At 48.0% G+C, this 21,683-nt stretch overlaps 1 protein-coding gene across 7 annotated transcripts in view; it reads right to left on the bottom strand.

Moving 5' to 3' along the window:
- The window catches only part of DDX4 (DEAD-box helicase 4), a 1,965,714-nt gene that overhangs the window by 1,761,307 nt on the left and 182,724 nt on the right, over positions 1 to 21,683 (bottom strand). For all 7 annotated transcript variants that reach the window (XM_078675096.1, XM_078675100.1, XM_078675101.1 and 4 more), the window contains exon 4: positions 10,034 to 10,114. In XM_078675096.1, coding sequence (XP_078531222.1) covers positions 10,034 to 10,114 — 81 coding nt within the window. The remainder of the gene's footprint in view (positions 1 to 10,033; positions 10,115 to 21,683) is intronic.

The following is a 21,683-nucleotide window of genomic DNA, read 5'->3' as shown; positions in this document are numbered from 1 at the left end:
CGTACGCAAACACGTTGCGCCAGGCGATGGAAAATGCATTTCAGAGGGACCGCAACTGGGGATGCCAACTTGCGAAGTTGCGGCATTTGGCGTTCTCCCTGGTGGCAAAGAGGTCGATCTGCGGACTCCCCCATTCCGAGAATATGCGATTCAGCACGGTCTGTTCGAGTTCCCATTCGTGGGACAGGGATCTCTGTCTGCTTAGAGCATCCGCTATGACGTTGTCCTTGCCTGGGACATACTCTGCTGTCAGTGTGATATTGTGGAGCACTAGCCAGTTCCAAATTTTCTGCGATTCGCGAAATAGTGTTAGCGAACGCGTTCCTCGCTGCTTGTTCAAGTAGTTCATTGTCGTGGTGTTGTCTGTTCTGACAAGCACTGGGGAGTTTGTGATGCGCCGGAGGAAGGCCTGCAGAGACAGGAAAACTGCCCTCTGCTCTAGGAGGTGGATATGGAGCTGCCGTTCCTGGTCCGTCCACTTGCCGCTGATCTGTAATTCTTGAAGGACCGCTCCCCATCCCTCTAGAGAGGCATCTGTAGTTATTACGTGTGGAGTTGCAGGTAGCAGGAATGGTAGTCCTTTTGAAAGGTTTTTGGGCCTCCTCCACCAGAGCAAGGCCTTTGTTATTTGTCGAGTAATCACGATGTGATCCTCGAAAGAGCCTGTGCTCTGAGTCCACTGTCTGGTCAAGGCCTCTTGTAGGTGGCGCACCCTGAGCCGACAGTGTGGAATAAGCAGGATACACGAGGACATCAACCCCAGGAGGGACTTGAAAGTAGGGACCAGTAGGATTTTCTTTGAAGCCACTGCGGTGGCCAGAGTAATCAGATTGTGCTTCCTCTCTTGAGATGGGCATCCTTTTGAACATTCCGTATTCAAAGTTGCTCCAAGAAAGGTAAGAACTCTGGAGGGCTGTAAGGTAGACTTCTCGTGATTGAGCGTCAAGCCCAGTTGTTGGAAAATTTTGAGACAGGCGTTTGGAAAACTCAGTTGCGCCTGTTAGAGATGGTGCTTTCACCAGCCAGTCGTCCAGGTAGGGGAAGACTTGGGTGTCCATGCTGTCGTAGGAAAGCTGCCACAGGGGAGAGGCACTTGGTGAAAATTCGAGGTGCCGATTTGAGGCCGAATGGGAGGACACAGAATTAGTAGTGCTGTCCCGCTACTGCAAATCTGAGGAATTTTCGGTGGCGTTTGTGTATTGGGATGTGATAATACGCGTCTTGTAGATCTAATGACGTCATAAAGTCTCCTTCCTCTAGTGACCCCAAGATCTCTTGGACAGTCACCATCCGAAATGATTGACTCTTCAAGAATGTATTGAGTGCCCTGAGATCTAGGATGGGCCTCCATTTTTTACGTTTCTGTTGTATTAGAAAGAAGCGGGAATAAAATCCCTTCCCTTTGTAAGCAGATGGTACTCGCTCTATTGCTCCTTTCTTTAACATTGAAGCGATCTCTTGAAGGAGTAATCGTAAGTGCCTGTGTTGGAGCTTGCGAGGAGGAGTTATCGGGGGAATTGAATTGAATTCCAATGAATGTCCGTATTGGATCAATTGTTATTGATCTCCAATTGTGGAGGAAGTGTGTTAGTTTTCCTCCAATTTTGAAAGAACGAGATGGTGGATGGACCGGCTGCTGGAAACGGTCGTTGGCGTCCGCCAGTGGGATTCCTTTGGGTTTTTCCCCTGTAGTTGGGCCTCCCGTACGAGGTCTGACGTCCTTGTTGCTGTTGCCGCTGCTGGTATTGCGATCGGCCTTGATTATATGAGTATGAGGATTTGCTCTGGTATGATCCTCTGTAAGAGGGCTGACCTCTACCCCTGCTCTCTCGAAAGGACTGATTTTTAAACTGCAACGTGCCAAGTGCTCGTGCAGTGTCCGTGTCTTTTAATTGTCTTCAAGGCCTCGTCTATTTTCTCCCTAAAGAGATGTTGGCCGTCGTAGGGCATGTCAAGTACTTTAGTTTGGACTTCTTGACGAAAGGATGTTGCCATGAGCCATCCTTGTCTTCGCAAGACCGCAGCACCTGCTATCTGTCTGAAGCCGGTCATTGCGACGTCTACAGCACAATCAATAAGCTCTGAGGAGTGATTGAACTTCCTCCTTTAAGTTATCAGGCAGTTCTGTCAGATATGGGGCAATGTCCTCCCACAATTGCCTATTGTAGCGTCCTAGTAGTGCAATGGCGTTAGCTACTTTGATAGTCATGGCCGACGTGGTTGAAAAGCGTTTGCCAATGCAGTCTAGTTTCCTGCCTTCCTTGTCTGGTGGTGCCGACAATGGAGAGGACGGATTTCTAGAGTTCTTTTGAGCCGCCTGGGTAACCACGGAATCTTGCTTTGGATGCCCAGTAAGGCATGCTGGTGCTGTTGCTGGTGCCTTCTATTTCTTGTCCAGTCTGGGTACCACTGCGGAGACAGAGGCTGGTGGCATCAATTGTTGCCCTTGTTCCCAGATGATATCAATGATTGGAATTGATCTCGTTGTTTTTCTGACTGGGTCTTTAAAATCATATAGGAAACAGTGTTTCATGTGAGTCCATAGTCATATGGAATCTCGTGGCTGCTCTTTCCACTAAATTGTGGAATCCGCCAATGTTCGCCGACAGCGAGTTCGAAGTAGTGGGCTCAGGTGTGGCAGGAGATGGAGCGATGTAGTCTTCATCATCCCTGTGGTCGGACAGGTCGTCCCGTACTTCCCCTTCTTCTGGTTCCTCTCCCTCGTCGTAGGAAGACGGGATAGGTTGTACTGTTTCTCTCTCTCGACGGATCACCAAAGGTTATGGTCTCGGTCTTGGAGATGATGTCGGCCCAGATGACACTGGAGTTTTCTGCGTTGACGGGGCCGTTGGCGATTCAGGAAATCGCTTCTTTTAGTCTTGTATCAAGTACTGTAGGTCTGAGACTATAGATACTGGAAGGCATACCATAGGTGCGACATGCGTCTGTACCTGTGAATGTACAATCTGCTCTGTAAACACTACATCATCGCCATCTTCATCCGTGCTTTGGCACTTTACGATGAGATCGGATGGACTGGTGGCCTGACCGTACTGGTCATCGTCCGATTCGTCGTCTTGCAGTAGACAAGATTGGGGTAATTTTTGAACCCTGCTTGAAGACGTTAAATCCGGTGTAATTGGATTTTTTGTACTCTTTTTGGGTGGAATCAAGTCGGATTGTTTACATAGCGTCGACGGTGTCGTCGTCGATGGCTTCGTCGGTGTCGTCGTAGACTGAATTCCGATTGCTGATGGTGAGCTCGTCAACGGTACCTTCGTCGACGGGGTCTTAGTCGTCAACGGTACCGTCGTCGACGGTGCGCTCGTCCACGGGGTCTTCGCCGTAGACGGTGTTTTTACCGTCGTCGATGTCTCACGCCCGTCGTCGAGGGGGTCTTCGTCGGCGTTGCAGGCGTCGACGGTTTTGGCTTAGTCGTCAACGCTGTCGTCGAAGTCGACGGAATCTTAAGCAACGTAGAGTGCTTTTTTATGAGAATAATCGACGATACAGGCTTACCCGCCGTCGACGATTGAGTAGTTGTCGTCGATGATGATGCTGTCGACGCCGTCGTCGCCGACACCGTCGTCGATGTAGAAATATAGACTGTAGAGATGGTTTTCCTCAGCGCTGAGGGAAGGGTCGACGAAATCGTGGTCGACTACTGCGCAGGCTTCCTGAGGGCAGGAGCCTCCTTGTCAGACATGGATGATCCTGCCTCTGAAGACTTTGTGGCAGTCTTCTTAGGAGGAACGTCTGTAGGGCTAGGGGAAGCAACCCTTGGCCTCTTCAAGGATAATTGAGGAAACTGAAGCCATCTCGCCTTCCTCTGAAGACACCAGGTCGTCTCTGGTTTTCAGTCTGTTCAACCAGAGGAGTAGCCTTCCTTCTCTGTCTTTAAGTGTCTTTGTAGAGAATGTTCTTCAAATTCGACATTCCTTGGGAGAATGATCTGGATAAAGACAGTATAGGCAAGTTTCATGCTGGTCATCGACGTGGAGTCTCTTACCACAAGATGAGCAAGCCCTGAAGAGACCTTTCTTTTGTTGATCAGCCATAGTTGAGTTTTGAAGTAAATATCCAATTTCTGTGAGGAAAAGAGATAAAACTAGGAAACCTGAGGAGAACTCAGGTGGGGACTCCCTAGCACAACGTGCGGTAGAAAATCTGAGAGACTGAGGCTCCTGACAGGAAGGTTCTAGAGGGAGGTGGTAGCTGATGGGCTACCTTCTGGAATGTGGTCCTTTTTACAAAAGGACATAAATAGGCTACTAAGGCAAGGCCCTTAAGCCTACTTTTCTCTATGTATGTCTATAGGACATTACTTTTCTATGTACCGGGGACTCCAGTCTCGACGACGGGGAATGATGCAGGCATGTGAATCTATGAAAGACACCCATAATACTGGATAAGGAGGTGATCCATTCCAGGGCCTTTCCTTGGATCGTGGCGGAGGCGGGTTGTCAGGGTGCGGTGGCAGACCGTGTCGAACGCAGCCGAAAGGTCGAGCAGGATGAGGGCGTCAGTTTCTCCGTTGTCCACCAGGGTCCGGATGTCATCGGTGGCCGCGATGAGGGCCGTCTCGGTGCTGTGGTTCGCTCGGAATCCGGACTGCAATGGGTCGAGGGAGGCGTTAGTCTCCAGCAAGGCTGTCAGCGGCTTGTTGACTGTTTTCTCGATGACTTTTGCAGGGAAGGGGAGGAGCGAGATGGGGCGGAAGTTCATGAGGTCTGAGGGGTCTGCGATGGGTTTCTTCAGGAGGGCGCTGATCTCTGCGTGGTTCCAGCTCTCCGGGAAGGTGGCGGATATGAAGGAGTTGTTGATGATGTCCCGAAGTTTGGGTGCGATGATAGAGTCGGCTTTGTTGAAGATGTGGTGAGGGCAGGGATCGGCTGGGGAGCCCGAGTGGATGGTGTTCATCGTGTGGGTGGTATCTTCCGTGCTGACCTGAGTCCAGGCGCACAGGGTGGGGGTGTAGGTTCGGTGGTGGGGAACGAGTTCTGAGCGGCGAAGCTGTCGTGTATGTCGACGATCTTACGGTGAAAAAAGGTGGCCAGAGAGTTGCAGAGGTCTTGAGAAGGCGTGAAGTCGTTACTGGCGTTGGGGTTGGAGAGCTCTTTCACGACGTTGAATAGTTCCTTGCTGTTGTGGGTGTTGTTGTCCAGTCGTTCTCTGAAGGATGACCTTTTTGTGGTGCGGATCAGCTGGAGGTGTTTGCGGGTTGCGTTCTTGAGGGCTGTCATGTTATCCGTTGACTGGTTGTGGCGCCAGGCTCTCGAGGTCACGGCAGGATTTCTTGGAGTCTTTGAGATCGTTGGTGAACCACGCTGCTTTCTTGCTGTTGAGGTTGCTGGGAGGGTTTTTCAGTGGAGCAAGGGTGTCGGCGCAGTCGGTGATCCACTGTGTGAGGTTGCGGGCTCCTTCGTTGGGGTCCGTGGTGTTGGTGGGAGGGTTTAGGCTCAAGGAGGTGGTGAGTCGGTCGGTGGTGATCTTGCTCCAGCATCTTCGGGGGTTTGTTGAGGGCGGGGGTGGGTCGTTTTCCTGAAGTTGAAGTGTACGCAGCTGTGGTCGGTCCAGTGGAGCTCGGTGGTGTGGCTGAAGGAGATGTGGTTGCTGGAGGAGAAGACGGGGTCGAGCCGGCGTAATGGGTGGGGGTGTTGACCAGTTGCTTGAATCCGAGGTTGGCGAGGTTGTCTAGTAGGGCGGTGGTGTTGTTGTCCTGGTTGTTCTCCAGGTGGAAGTTGAGGTCTCCTAGGAGGATGTAGTCGGGGGAGGCGAGGGCGAGCGGGCTGATGAAGTCTACAATGGCCTCGCTGAAGTGTGAGCGTGGTCCCGGGGGTCTGTAGATGAGGGTTCCTCTGAGGGTGGTCTTGGGGTCGGTGTGAATCTGGAAGTGAAGGTGATCTGCGGTGGCGAGGGTGTCGTCGGTGTTGGTCGTGATGCGGATAGTGTTTGTGGGCGAAGGCGATGCCTCCTCCGGTCTTGACGCGGTCCCTCCGGATGATCTTGCAGCCGCCCGGGATGGCAATGGCGATGTCGGGGGCTGAGGAGGCGTTCATCCAGGTTTCCGCAAAGAAGGCGAAGTCTGGTGCCGTTTTGTCCAGGAGGTCCCGTAGTTCGACGGCGTGCCTGTGGATGGAGCGGGTGTTTAGCAGGATGCACTTGAGGTGGTTGTTGTTGGCGGCTGTTTTGGCTAGCGCGGTGCAGGACCAAGTGCAGGTGAAGTAGCAGGCGTGGCAGGTGAAGGCTCCGTGGGTGCGTTTCGGGGTGGCTTGGTAGCAGGCTGGATGTCGGCCGGTGTTGAGTGCGTAGAGGGTGGCGGCGTCGTAGGTAAGTCGGGTTGGCCGGCTCTGGCGGGTTTAGGTTTTCTGGCGTAGACGGGCTTGCCTTTGGCGCGCAATCGGCACACCCGCTGCGCGTGGCCGCGGTCCCCGCCATTTATGGCGAAGTGGGAGGGAGGAGCAGCTGGGAGGCGGGAGCGGGGCGGTGAATGGGGAGCGGGAGAAAGGAGAAGGGGGCGGGGCAGCAGGAGAACAGCGGCGTGGAGCAGAGGGGGGGTTGGAAAGAGCAGGAAAGCGGAGCGGGGAAGAGCAAGGGCAAGCCTGGGCAAGCCTGGAGAGCGAGGGCAAGCCTGGAGAGCAGGGGCCCTAAGGAGAGGCGGCAGCAAGAGGGCCAAGCAGGCAGCGGCAGCAAAATCCGGGCACACGGGGGCCGCGCGGTAGTGGAGTGACAGGGTCACTTGAATGGTGATATATTGCACTTATTGCAGGTTTAGAAATAGCAGTCCAATGCATACATTTCATTTTAAGTCAATTGAACACATTTTATTTGCAGGAATAGTGGTGCAAGGATCACATTCAATTAATATACATGGTCGTGCATTGGATACTGTGCCATGCACTGCACGTTTCACTCATATCTGCAGCGCTTGTTGCACGTCATTGATCAGAATAAAGCCCCATGGCGCACACTTCTTTTATAGGACTAGTAGCGTACGTCAAGCATTTCAACATATGTCATTTTAGGAAACGTGTCATTTCACACGTCCTTGGCGTGGGTGATGTTGCAAAGCACACAGTTTATTCTTTGGGAAAAAGGTATTTGTTACACTCGTTTTTATTAGTGCTAATGTCAAGGCGTTGCACACTTTATTGGCGATAGTGGTGCATTTCAACGCCTCGTCAGTAGTAAGCACCATATAATACAATTACAAGTGCAGACATGTCATTGCTAAAACAGCGCACTGTACATATTTCGTTGTGTAGGCCTGGTGGTGCACTGCACAAATCTTATTTCAAGGAACAGTGATGCATCCCACACGTTTCAGCGTGACAGATTACAGCAACACATCGAACACATTCCATTCCATTAGAAATGCGGTGCAATTATTTATTTCAAAGGTATAAATATCAGTGCACTGATCTTTAAGAATGGTGGTGCAGTGCGCACATTATATCCATAAGCATTACATTGCCCAGCACATATTTTCATGTTTGAAAGGCTGCACGATGTACGCGCATTTCATCTCTGTGCTTTGCAGCCTGCTCTCGTGCACGTGGGTCGGTTTTCACTGAACGCACCGGGCATGGGCGCCACTTCTGCTGGCCTCGGGCAGAGGTAACATCCAGACCAATCAGTGAGAGCCGGGCCGGCGCCCTTGCAGCCGGGACAAGTCCTGTCACAACGCTGCCCCCCCCCCCACCCCCAACTCCGCCCATCATGAAATGAACTTGGATTTCTAACTAAACACACTACCGCCAAAAGCCGAAATACAAGGGGCACGCTGCACGAAAGTAATTTAAAAGCACAGAAAAAAAAAACCTTTCTAAAGGCAGAGGTCCCTCCGCACATGAGGAGACAAAACAGCAGTGCTGCCTCATACAAGCATGCAAACACTAGATTGCTGACTTTTTTCAATATTTTATGCTTTTAGTAAGCATGCCGCGCTGCTTATTAAAAGCATAAAATATTGAAAAATACAGTTTGCCGCGCCCGCCAAAAAAAGCCCCGAGTGTCACGCCGCCAGTGATTCATCCAGTCGTACAAGTTACTTACTTTCGGTAACGATATTTCTGTAAGAAACAGTAGTTCCTGTTAGATTCCTTACCTTAGAAAATCCCCAGGCATCAGACGGGATCCGGAATGTTTTGAGTAGCAGTACCCCTGCGCTTCGGTAGGTGTCGTTTTGCAGCTCCACGGAACCGCTCCGTCATCAGCTGCGGTGGCGCTGTGCTGATGACGGAGCGGTTCCCTCATGGCCCAGCCGCCGCGCATGCGCGGCGCGGATTCCGCGCCTGCGCTGGGCGTTCTATTGAGCGGGCGGGACCATGACGGAACCGCTCCGTCATGAGCACAGCCCAACCGCGGCTAATGACGGAGCGGTTCCGTCACCAGCATGCGGCCACACCGCCCCCTTAGCACTGCGGCAGAATAGCGGTCTCAGCGATGTGGTTAATCAAGCCCTCACTACCAATGTGTACAGAGCAGTATTTTAAAATGTTTGCAGACTAGTTTTGAATTGTAGTGGAATAAACTGCTCCAACAGGTATTTAGGCTTCCTACAACTGAATTAATAGGTGATCGGATCAGTATATACATACCGAATTTCAATTAACCGGTCGAATTTCCTTCAGCAAACAATTTTGCTTGCATAAATTTGGTTCATTACAATGTATTTAAAATCAAACATTACATCCACTTGATTTAAATGAAGCCCGGTATGCACAAGAGTGAGGGAAACAAGGTAGGAAACAGCAAGAGAAACTGCAAAAAGGTTCACTTTATCACAGAGACCAGCAAAGCCGACCAGGCAGAACCACAACACCTGACCGAATATATAGCAAATATAGTGAGCTAAACAGTGCCCAATTCACATAGCTCCCCTCAATTAAGCACTGACAAACTTGAGCATGGTCTCTGTGGTCTGTGCAGCCTGCAATCACGGCAGTACTCCAGTTTCAGTAAAGATGGTACAGTACATCCCAACCATCAATTTGCTTCAGGAAATAACATGAGGAAAGCAGCACAACAACCAAAGTTCAGCTATCAACCAAGAACAGACTCTGGAAACTTCAGGACTGTTCTCTCCTTCCATTGTTTTCAAAAGGCAATCACAGAAGGAGCAGGTGAAACCTTTGATTTATAATCATGGATTGAAACGAAACGTATTGCAAATTTTTGTAATAATTGTTGAAGGATTAGCATTCAATATAGATGACATGAGTTGGCTTTTTATCTAACGTATCATGAAGGTAATGTAGAGAAGGAATTCTTTAAATGTATCAAGCACTAAATTATGGGTTACTCACAAGGGATACCATTGGGCTGAATGTGCCAGAAAAGAAACGAGGGTTAGGTATGGATTTGGATATAGTGGAGTTGAGGAAACATAGGATTGTAACTGATACAGTAGAAATATCGGACAAGAGAGAAGACAGTTAAAGAAACATAGCAGAGGGTAAGACACAGTTAAATTGCAAGTGGAAGAGTTATATGGTTAGGTAGAACAAGGTAACTGAGGTAAGAGTAGGAATAGGAGTGTGGACTCAGCTAGGAACTGTGACATGAATAAGGGTAGGAAAAATACTATGGTTAAGTGTAGGGTGAAAGTATACTAAGGGGTGCACATCCATTACAGTGTGACTCCTTCACAGTGCGTGGATGCCTCATCGTCAAAACCTCCACTGAGCTCTTTGAATGGGCTACTAAACCTTAAAAAAATAGCACAAACAATATGAGCGAATACCCCGTGGGTTAGAGAGAATACATCATGGGTTGATAGAGCAATTTCATTCAGCAATGGCCAAACCAAAGCAACTATGCCAGAAGAAGTTGATCCAAAGACCCAGTTTGTGTATATTCTTTTGTTCATCACATGAGCTCTGACAGACAGCAAATGTGGTCCCTAGGCCAAACCTAGCAACAGGCATCTCTCCGCAGACTATGGGCAGGCAAAATAAAGTCAACATCTCACAGATCATTTTTTCCAATTAAAGAATCATTTAAAAGCAAAGCACAAGAAAAAAAATCTCACCTCTCTTGAATCCAAAGCCTCTGTCGGCACCAAAGCTTCTTCGACTAGGTCCATCACTTTTGGGAAACTCATCCTCTACACCTATACAGTTAACAAAGTTATATTTCTATTTTGAAGCCACAGGTCACTTACAAAATTATACAGAATTAGGTATCTAGGTACCGATATAATGTATGTCTTTACATTTAATAACCTTAGGATTGACGATAACAATCTTCAGCTCAAAAGCACACCTCCGTTATATCCGGTCTTAACAGCATTATTTTACCCATTTGCCTTCTAAGAAGAAGATATATGGATGAAGCGTTGAGGATATGTATTCTAAGGATGAAACTCATCAGATTGGGATAGAGACAGAAGGGCTCTTTACATCATATTCAATCACAAGTGAAGGAGATTTGAGATTTTAGCAAACAGGTCCAAGGAAAGGGGGTGAGCTGTGTTATGGCTGAACTTGAGGGTAAGCTCGGGGATGGAACATGCTTGTGTTGAGTATGGAACATTGCAGCAGGGAACATTAGGGCGGAATTTCGGGGACGAGCTGCTGTGGGAGAGGCCATCCTGCGAGGGGCTCCCTTTTGTACATTGTGGGTGTGAGGGGTTCAGAGATGTGAATAAACCTTGGAAATTTAGCAGTGTTCTGTGGTGATTGAACACCAGAATATTGGCGACAAGCTCTCGGAACCCGTAGATGACCCACCTACTCATAAGATTACTACTTTTGCATAAGATAGTTCACATTATTAGCGCCTTGCTGCAAGTGGCTGTAGAAGCTTATACTGTGGCACATCTTGCGGAGCCGCAACAGTGTTACTTGCCAGCCAGCCTCACCGCACCTATTTTGCCCTAAGCGACCGTTACTCCTTTTCAGCACGAGCCTTCCTCCCTGCATGCTTATGGACTCCATACGTCACAGGTCAGCACTGGGAACATGCGTTGCTGTGGTGTCACTGCCTTTGCCGACTCGAGACCGCCTTTCGGCACGCCCAACGTATTCCGTGAGCACATCCACTAACTCATGGCCGTTTTGGGTTGAGCCTCTTGGTATACCTGCAACATTGCCTCACATCCTGCGCTTTCAGTGAGCACGTTTGTTCATGGGCTGCTGTCTTTAAAGATTAGGCCATTTTGCCAGCGTTACCTTTCATTACAACGGCTTTACGCACATTCTTACTGTGATGTGCATACCACGCTGTTAGCCATTCATTTGAGCTATTTGCTTTTTCGCTCTTGCTTGTTTCGTTCACGAACGGCGACAGGCACACCTAATTCAGGCTAGCATGCTTACTGGAAAACCACCCTCACTGCCACGCACATCTCTTAAAGTGCTGGCAAGTCCCTGCAGCTTATTCCTTTCTGGTACAATTACTGGGGGCTATCTGGGTTAGTGGTTTGGGTGGTGATTTTATCAGTTAGTATGGCCACTATGAACTTATGTTCATAGAACTTTTGTGGCAAGACAGGTTAAAATGGGAGTGGAAGGATTTTTTCATTAATTATACGGAGACATTTGAAGACATGCCACCTAAAAAGAAAATGAGAATTTAGTTGCTTTGTCTTGGCCCTGGAGGTTTGAAGGTATATAAACGGATGGAGAAGAAACCTTGCTGTGGGAATGAGAAGGACTTTTTCAACAACGCATTGGCAGATTTGGATGCGTACTTTGCACCTAGTACAAGGCAATTGACCGTTACAACTTTTACCACAGGAACCAGGGTCCAAATGAGAAAACGGAGGAGCATTAAAGAAACTTAGCATGCAAGTTGGGAGTTTGGAGGATGAATTGCTGCAGGATCAAGAAATCCTGCATTGCAATAATCCCAATTTAGAGAATAGGTGTGGGTGTATGGGGAGTCAAATTTGCAAGAAGTCACTGCCATTATTTCCAAATCACATCTAGAAGTGCTAAAGATGTGGTGTCATCTGATATAAAGGATGGGGGGAGGGGGGAGCAACAATATTGTAAAAATTGTAAAGAACAAAATGCATACAAAAGATTCAGGAGAATCTTAAAAAGGATGACAAAAGCAAGAGTATGCAAAAGTCAAATTCAAGGATGGAGGAAATGAGGGGTAAATGTTGCCATTGTGGTAGTTTCTCCTACCTGGCTCATGATCACAAGTGTCCACTTTTGGAACAAAAGAGCGCCTAGTGTGGCATCAAGGGTCACTATGCACGGGTGTGTGGCAAATTTAAGTATGTTAAATGTGTCATGGGATCAGTGTGAAGATAATCACTTTATTTCAGATGGGGACAATCCGCAGGTGTGTGTGTGTGTGCAAGAGGGCGTGATGTGTGAGGAAGGGCTAAGTAGGAAGAAGCCTATTTGCAAATTGGTGGTTCGGGGGGAATTCAGGTGGTATTGGTGGCAGACTCTAGGCCCCCATTTACCATCAAGGAATTTTGGACCAAGTTACTTAACCCTTTAAGTGCTGCCGTCGGCCAACGGTCGTCACGGGCACTACCTCCCCAGTGCTGCGTGCGACCGCTGGACGTCCATTTCAGCACTGGATAATGGACAGCGCAGCACTGGGGAGGTCTATTTACGAAGCTCCCAAGGTGTTAAGGACAAAAATGGTTCTGAATTAATTTCACTGGGCACCCACTCACAGAGCTTAACGGGTAAAGCTATTGATCCTTTGAGATTTCACAAACTGGTTTTCAAGTACCACGGCCAGAAAGCGGAATGAAACTTGTATGTAGCTGAATCTAATCTGTGCGTTCTTGGTCAGTGAGTTCAAGGGGATTTAGGCATCATGCTTGACCCCAACATCCCAGATCAAGATCTCACTAAACAGTAGGAATGGTGGTATGGATGCTGTCAGAAAAATTGCTAGAGTTATCACTGGCAAAGTGGGTGAACTGGAGGGATTTGCCCATAAAATAATTCTTAAAGAAAATGCAAGTCCTTGCAGACACAAGTTGAGGAACATCCCATTGAGTGCGAGACTTGAAGTGGTTTGTAGACTTAAGAAGTTAGTTGACAGTGGCATTATTGAGCAAGTAGAATCCTCAGACTGGGTGGCTCCCCTGGATGTTGCTAGTAAGGATAATGGGCGTATTAGTCTATGTGTGGACTTGAGGGAGCTAAATAAGAAAACGTTTGTGGATATGTTCCCCTTACCCAGATGTAATGAACTATTGTCTACAACCAAATGCATGAGTTGGTTTTTTACCATAGACCTGACATCTGCCTACCAAAAGGTGCCTTAACACCATAGTAGTAAACTTCACAGCTTTCATCACTTCCACTGATTAACAGCAATTTCCAATGCCTCATGTACAAATTGTTTTAGAACAGTTAAAGTCATATTTTTTTTTCAAGACGACACTCTGTATTGTGCTCCTTCTTATTCTTTCCTGTGACCAGAGTTACATGTGGTCCCAGGTACACTAGAACAGTATGGTTTGACAGCTGAAAAGACTAAGTGCAAATTTGCAGTGAACACAGTTACATATTTGGGGTATGAAATAAGTTCAAGGGGTAATAAACTCAAAACTGATTTAGTTGAAGCTATAAAGAAGGCTCCTGTTCCTCAGAACAAGGATGAAGTGCGATCCTTTTAAGGTTTCGCAGGATTCTACCCCAAATTTGTGCAAAGTTTTCCAGGGGAAATCCATCATATCAATATAGATCAGAGTGAGTTGGCGGCGGTTGACCTCTTAATGGACGGGACGGACAAATTCTTCTCTCCCAGATGGTTCAGACTCAGAGGCATCTAACTCGTAACTCAACAGGACTGGCAGTACCAACTCTTCAACCTCCGGCTCTAGCACACTGGAAGCTCCAGAGACAACGCTTAAACGCTCAACATATAAGAAGGGTCTTAACCCCTTCAGTGCTGGCCACGTTCAACAGACGTCGCATGCACTATCTCGGTAGTGCTGCGCACGTCCGTTGAACGTCGTGGCCCCGCCCGCGCAATAGAACGTTCCGCACCAGCGCTAAACGTTCAGCCGAGGGGTTACAATACAGACTCCCGGAGAAGGAGAGTGAAGAATGTAGTCGGCAGCGGCCTGCAATGGGATTATTCCCATACAAAAATACTGGGGACTCCAGAGGAAGCATCAGCCCTGAATGAAACCGCTTTGCCTGCCACACAGCCAGTGGGGAGTGCGTCCGTAAATCCGGAGTTGGGTTTAATCTTGGAGCCAATCAGAGCATCGGGCCGAGACCCAGGCGGACATCAAATGGGCAAGGCAGGCCATGAAAAAGCTGAAAAGTGCCATCCAAAAGGTGCGGAAGGCATGCTTCGAGGTAGGTGAGCGCCTCAGCTGTATTGAGGACCGGACTACAGCTCTGGAGACTGATGTGGCAGCTGTTAAGGAGCAAGCTAAATCACATGACGCCCAACTAATAGACAAAGTGGAAGCTAGAGGACTTGGAAAACCACCAGCGCAAGAATAATCTTCGCTTTCTTGAGATTGATGAAGACCTTGAAGGGGATGACATCCGTTCCTTTATGTTGGATCTCTTAAAGAACACCTTCCCTGAACTTTCTGGATGGAAATGGGTGTCAGAAGTCCTAAGAGTTCACATGTACCCGGCTGCTCTTAATAAGCCTGTCCAGGCTAGTAGAGATCTTAGACAACCAAGGGTTATCTTTGTATTTTTTGGCAATTTCCTGCTGCGCCAGGCCACCTTTGAGAAAGCCCGCCCGGATGAAAAATGGACATGCAAAGAATCCTCTTTTTTTTGTACGCCCCGACTTTGCCATATAACTGGAGCGTAGGTGGCACCTGCGACAGGTGATCAAGCAGTTTCAAGATGCAGGCTTGAAAGCTTATTTGCTGGCCCTCACCAGATTGAAAACAATTGTTAGAGGGAAAAGTTACATTTTTTACGTCAGAAATGCAAACTAAAGAGTATTTGGGTCATGCTTTGGCTGATAGAAGCAATGTGTAGCTATGGGGTCCTCTCTATGTATGGACTTGATTAGTTTATTATAAGTGATTTATATTTTCTATATGGCATTAAGTTATAAAACACATTGTTTTGGAGTGGGGGTTTCCAGCTGAGAGGGGTTGGGGGAGAGGTCCATGGTGATGGCCACCCGTATCCATCACATTGACCCGTGTGGTCTGGCTGCTTTCAATAACATGTGGGTTGGGCCTAGGGGTTTGGGGTTCTTGGGGGGCTGTCACAGCGGGATGGGGGGGTAGTTTGTTTCTTGGTGGTGTGATAATAAAAGTGCAGCAAGTGATTTTAAGTTTGTTCATGTACCTTTTGCTACTGAAGGAACAGCGGTGTGGTGACCATGAATGCAGTCAGGAGAACATGTTTTTAAGAGTCGAAATGCAGGTTTATGTGAGTCTAGACTTCGCTCAATATACAGGATTTATTTATTTATTTATTTACGTAATTTTTATAGCGCAACAAATACCCGAAGGTGTCTCGGCGCTGTGGAGCAACTGGAGTCCGCCATCCTGCCGTCCTCTTACTGATTAAACAGCCATGTTTTCAAAAGCCTGCGAAAACTCATCAGATTCGGGGCGGCTTTAATGGCCGATGGCAAGAGGTTCCAAAGTTTTGGGGTGGCCACAAGAAAGCGCCTGTCTCCCCAGGTGACCGATCTTGTGCGTGGCACAGGGAGGAGACTGGTATTGGCCGATCTTAATTGCCTTCTGGGAATATACAGCTGAAAGGCTTCGATCAGGAACCTAGGTCCTATGCCATGTACAGCCTTATATGCAATACAGAGGGCCTTGAATTTAACGCGGCTCTCAACTCTCAGCCAGTGAAGCTGACGAATACCAAGAGTGGTGGATTTGCGGCGAGGAATGTTGAGAAGAATCCTGGCAGCCGCATTCTGAATGGATTGCAGCTTCGTTATGACACGCTTCTGGGTATGAAGAAAGAGAGCGTTCCCATAATCTATTTTAGAGAAGACTAAGGTAGAAACCAGGGTCTTCCCAGCTGACGAAGGGAGATAAGGTAGCAGCTTAATTTTTTTCAGAATGAAAAATGACGACGACACGACCTTATTAGTGTGGAGGTCGAAAACCAGCTTGTTGTCAAAAATCACTCCCAGATTTCTGGCTTTTTCCACTGGGACAGGTGGATGGCCAAGCTTTTCTGGCCACCAACCAAGAGACCATTCAGGGGAGAGTCTTCCGAAGGTCATAATCTCGGTCTTGTCCGAGTTGAGCCTAAGACAATTCAAGGCCATCCAGGTACTGACCTCAAGCATAGCTTTCTGTAAATTGGCTGCTACAGTAAGGCCATCCTTATGGATACCCAGCACCAGCTGGGTATCATCTGCATACGATGTAAGCTGTATCCCATAGGCCTTTATTATCCTCGCTAAGTCCGCTACATAGATGTTGAAAAGCATAGGACTTAGCGAGGAGCCTTGTGGGACTCCACAAGGGAGTGCAGAGATGGGAGAATAGAAGTCTCCCAGCCTTACTGTCTGGGTACGGTTTGCCAGGAAAGATGAAATGAGATCCTTGGCCAGACCGTTGATCCCCAGAGCTGTGACACGGTCGACTAGAGTGGCATGGTCGACCGTGTCAAAGGCTGCTGACAAATCCAGAAGGATAAGAACAGCCGCCCCTCCCTGATCCATAATCGCCCTGATCTCAGAGGCCTTTATCAAGGCAGTCTCTGTTCCATGCCCTTTCCTAAAACCAAACTGCGTTTCGTCGAGAAGTTGGTGAGTCTCGACGAACTCTGAGAGCTGTCTATTCATCAGGTATTCGCATACGTTGGCAGGGAAGGGCAGGCACGCAATCGGTCTATAACTTGCGACGGCTGTAGGATCTAAGGAAGGTTTTTTTAAAAGGGGTTTTATAACAGCCTTCTTCCATATACTAGGAAATTGGCCTGTCAGAAATGCATTATTGCAGATCTCCGTAAGAGGGCGGGAGATCGCTTCTGTGAGTTTTAACATCACAGATGGAGGGCAAGGGTCCAGGGGGGAGCCCGATTTAATGGTAGAGATGATTTTAATCACATCGTCATGTAAGGCGGGTAAAAAACATGGAAAAGAATCATGATTGTGGTGGGACAATACTTCTTTCCCACTACCACCTCTGTGTTCAGTTCTGATATCATCTTCAAATGAAGCATATATATCTGCAACCTTTGTGGTAAAGAAGGTGGCTAATTCATTGCAGAAAATCTGTGAGGGCTCCACTCCAGGCCCAGAGGGGGGGGGGGGGTGGACAAGATGGTAACAACGGAAAACAGTTCTCTAGCAGAATTAGCAGCGGTCTTAATTTGTGCTGAGAAAAAAAAAACGTTTTTCGAGCCAGAATCGCCTTTTTGTAAATCATAAGGGCATCTTTATAAATTTGTCTGGCTATGGGACAGTAGGCTTTCCTCCAGCGCCTTTCTAGATTCCTGCAGTGTTGGCGATGTAGTCGGAGATCTTCATTGTACCAGGGGGCCGAAGGAGATACTCTATTGGGTTTCGTGAATTTCTCTGGGGCCACTAGATCAGCGGCACTTCGGATCCAGTCCTGAAAATCTGAAGCCGATAGTGCCGGAGTATTTCCTCCCTGAGGGCAGGAGGAGGCCAGGGAATGTAGCATGTGAGGAAAGTCTGCGGTTTGCCAGGCGCCAATACCCATCCTAGTTCGAGGCCTGGAGAGTGAAGGGGCGACGGACTGTTTATCTAACTGAAAGATAATAGCCCTGTGGTCTGACCATGTGATAGGAATAATGTCTAGCACAGAGATGTCAGGATCATTAGTGAACAGACCATCGAGGGTGTGTCCGGCTTGATGTGTAATACCCTTGACTAATTGGTGCAATCCTAAAATGGAAAAGTCAGCCGTAAGTTGGGCGGTATCAGAGTTGTCCTGCTCTTCCAAATAAAAATTAAAGTCTCCCAATATAGTATATTTATCTGAACATATGACATTGTCATTCAGGTCAGAAAGAGTGGAGAGAAAAGAATTACGGGGGCCAGGGGGTCGATAAAGTATTATACCCTTTAGTGCCTGCTTGGGGTTGATGCTAATAGCAAAGGCAGCTGATTCACAGTTAGCCGAGTTTATAGGGTCGAGTGTGGTGCGATATTTATCCTTGTACATAATTGCAAGGCCCCCACCTCTTCCTATAGGCCTATCATGTCTGGCGACGCTATACCCATCCGGGGTGGCATCACAAAAATCCGGACCTGACCCGGCATCTGCCCAGGTCTCAGTGGCAAATAATAGATCCAGATCATGGGTGACAATAAACTCATTAATGTGAAAGCTATGACATGGGAGTGAGCGCGTATTGATAAGCGCAGCTCGACAGCCATGCGGAGGAGTGTTCTCTAGGACATGTGGCGTGCCATAATTTAGTTCAAGGTGGGCTGGTAGACAAGGCTGAGGAAGTTGATAGCTACAGCCTGGGCACATAAAGGGGCGAGTGCCCGTCGCAACAGTCAGAGAGGCGGTAGTACAGGTCTGACAAATCTTACCAGAATTCAGCTCTTTTAGATACCGGGATGAGTACAGCAGTCGGGGACCAGGGGTGGTGGCCCTGGGCCGTGTCCGGTCGCGGACGGGCGGAGACGGGCTTGGCTTTGGCGCGGCTTTGGCGCGCGCCCGCTGCGCCGGCCCGCTGCGCCGTCTAGACATGGTACTCAATATATAGAGCGTGAGGAGGGTGGTAGGCCGGCGCGACTAGAGCGCAGCCCCAGCCCACACCCAAGATGGCGCCCGCCGCCGCCTTCCGCGAAAACAAAAGCGGCTAGGCGAGGCAAAGAGAAGAAGATTGCTGCGTGAAAAGGTGTCAGTGTGCCTAGTCTCAATTCCCTTTTTAAAATACTTTGATTAAAAGCCCCCAAGATAATTAGCACATGAAAGTTTAAATGGTTAAAAAAACGCTATTTCCAGCTCAGTAATACGACAGAATTGATGACTGAACACAAGTTGGCTCGCAGCCCTAGTACTCCCGACTAGGGAGAGCTCTGAAGGATGGGGCAGTAGTGTGGTATTTGTTACATATTGGTGGTATATTCTGTAGGCTATGAATGTTTATGTGCAATGGCTAAACTTCGTATTGCATCCGTTGACATCTGTTGGTTAAATGATAAAGGTAAAAGGAGACGAGTCCAAGAGGACCGTATATTTCTAAGAGCAGACGTATACTGTCTGCAGGAAACCGATATTGCACGGAACAAGTGTTATGTTGAATTCTTTTTTTGTTTGAATATTTTTATTGCATTTCTTATATGAGATTACATGACAAAAAAGAAACAGCGGTTGTTTCAGGATAAACTTGTTTTCTGTATCCGTCCCTTATACACAATAAAAGGAAAGAATATGGCAAGAATGTCAAACACAGCTGTGCAAGGATATACATAATCAACAACAGTTCGCCACGTTAACAATTTTTGCCACATGCGCCCTGCAAGTCAAACATCCGTGTTAGGGCACCTGTGTCATTAAACAAACAGTTCAGGAATAATTGGGACCACTTGAAAACAATCAGGATTACTTCCAGCCAACTAGATGAGGTACATTCTGGCTAATAGGCGCCATCCCGGTTGGAGGGTGCATTATGTAAGAGAAGGTCAGGACATTCTAAGAGTTTGTGTGTCAGGTCATGTACATCGTACGTCAATGTCCCCATTTCTAAGGTGTGCCTCCTGCTCCATAACCAAAAGAAGCGCGCTCATCCCAGGGAATTGCAGTGTCAGCATACTCAAATCCGCATTAGCGGTCACTGGGTGATGCCCAGAGGGATCCGCTGGTCAATCAATATTCAATAACTTATATACATAATAATACCGTTGAACAAGAACTCGTTAAAATAGGAACTGAAAACGAAATAAAATCAGATGGGAAGTAACACGGGCAAGGGTGGGTATGCCCGTTTCTCTGTCAGCAAAGTAAGTCGTCCAGTGTGGCGTATAATCGTTGCAGTGGGAGAGGGGGGGGTTTAATAAAGTTCTTGACCCAGAGGAGGCAGGGGAAAAAAAGTGTGCAGGCAGAGGGGGAGGGGGGCGGGGGAGGGAAAGGGATGGGTGGGGCTCGCGGAGGGGGAGCTAAAGGGGGCAGTCATAGCTTTCTTTCCAGTGCCACGGAGGTCGCATCCCTCGGGACTTCGCTGGCGTGCCCATTGGGCGTGCACCAATGGAGTCTACCCTCCCATGGAGGTATAAGCGCAGGTTCGCTGCACTGGGCAGGTTCCGGCTCCGGCGTTACTGCCGGGGCAGTGGTCAAAGGGGAGTGTGTCTAAGTAATACCTCCCTGCAGACATGCCTGGTGGAAAGCAGCCAAAGTGTCATCCCAGGCCTGGGCTATGGGGTACATGCGGAGCCCCGCTGTTTCTTCCCTGTGCAAAGCTCTACACTCCACTCTCGCCCAATTATCAAAGGAGTTGTGCCAGTTTATTGCCTGGGGAGGCTCGCCGTTCTTCCAGCGCTTAGTAATAAGTCTTTTTGCGGTTATTAAACCAAGGTCCCAAAATCTATCCGGGACCTTCGTCTGCTTTGTCCGCTTATAAAAGGCCCAGTAGACAAGCCTCCCACGTGTGTGGTAAAACTCCTCCCGCCCCTGCTGTCAGGGAGGTCGATACCGCCTTCCAGTAGTCGTGTAGAGAAGGGCAAGCTCAGAGCATATGTAAGAAACCTGCATCTACTAGTCCACACCTTGGGCATGCAGATGTGGCGAGTCTAAAATAGCGGTTTATCTTATCTGGGGATAAGTATGCTCGGTGTATGATGTAGTATTGAATTATTTTGAAGCGGTAATTGCGTGGGATGGTAAGTACCCCAGCTAGTACCATCGCCCATTCTTTGTCGGTCAGTCCCGTCCCCTGTCTTCAGTCCATTTATCTCGTAAACGCTGTGGGGAAAATTGTGTATGCGTGTGTAAGGCCTGTGCGAGCCAATGCTACACGTGGGATCCGTTCCCCATCACATCTAAGTATTGTATTAGCAAGTGGGTCAGCAGTTCTTCCATAAGGTTACCCCAGGCCTGTGTTAGCGTGCGTATGAGCACTGCGTGTGTTAGGAATCGTCCCACAGGCAGTCCTGTGTCTGCGGCTAGCGCCTCGAATGGAATTAATAGATAAACAAGGGGGGTCAGGCCCGAATGACTGGAGCCAGGTAGGGCCAATAATCAATCTGTACACAGGGGGAATACCTGGACTCCAACTTATTTTTTATGAAAGCACCACACTATTATCCTTTTGTGGTACGGGTTATTTATTTACTCTCTTTTTTCTGTTTCATTGTTATTATATCACTTCCAAACGGAAACTCTTATTTCCAAAAGGAACATAAAACATTTACACCAAAATAGACATTACTCACGACTACAAATAAACATTACATTAAACAAAACTCAATTTTAGTTAAATGACAAACTTACATTCACAAATTGCACCATTATATCATGTGAATCATGTACAAATCATAAATTATATAATCCTTATCAATTTCTAGGATTAGCTTCTGAGTACAATCCAAAAAAGCACCAATTTGTAACACTCATTTCATCTTAGTGTCCTGATTTCATAGTTCGACTTGTTCCTAACAATACAGAAAATGCCGACACGTTTCTAGCCACGGTTAATTCCTTTGCGGGCTTTCATCAGGGCTTCTTATTAAATGCATATTAGCGCAATATACATACCAAAAGGGAATATATACATCACTACTGGTACCCTCCATTATGTAAGGCAATCTCTAGTTGGACATTT

This window comes from Lissotriton helveticus, chromosome 2_1, assembly GCF_964261635.1.
Source record: "Lissotriton helveticus chromosome 2_1, aLisHel1.1, whole genome shotgun sequence".
NCBI lineage: Eukaryota > Metazoa > Chordata > Amphibia > Caudata > Salamandridae > Lissotriton > Lissotriton helveticus.
The sequence above is the reverse complement of the archived record's forward strand: the minus strand, read 5'-3'. Positions and strand labels throughout refer to the sequence as shown.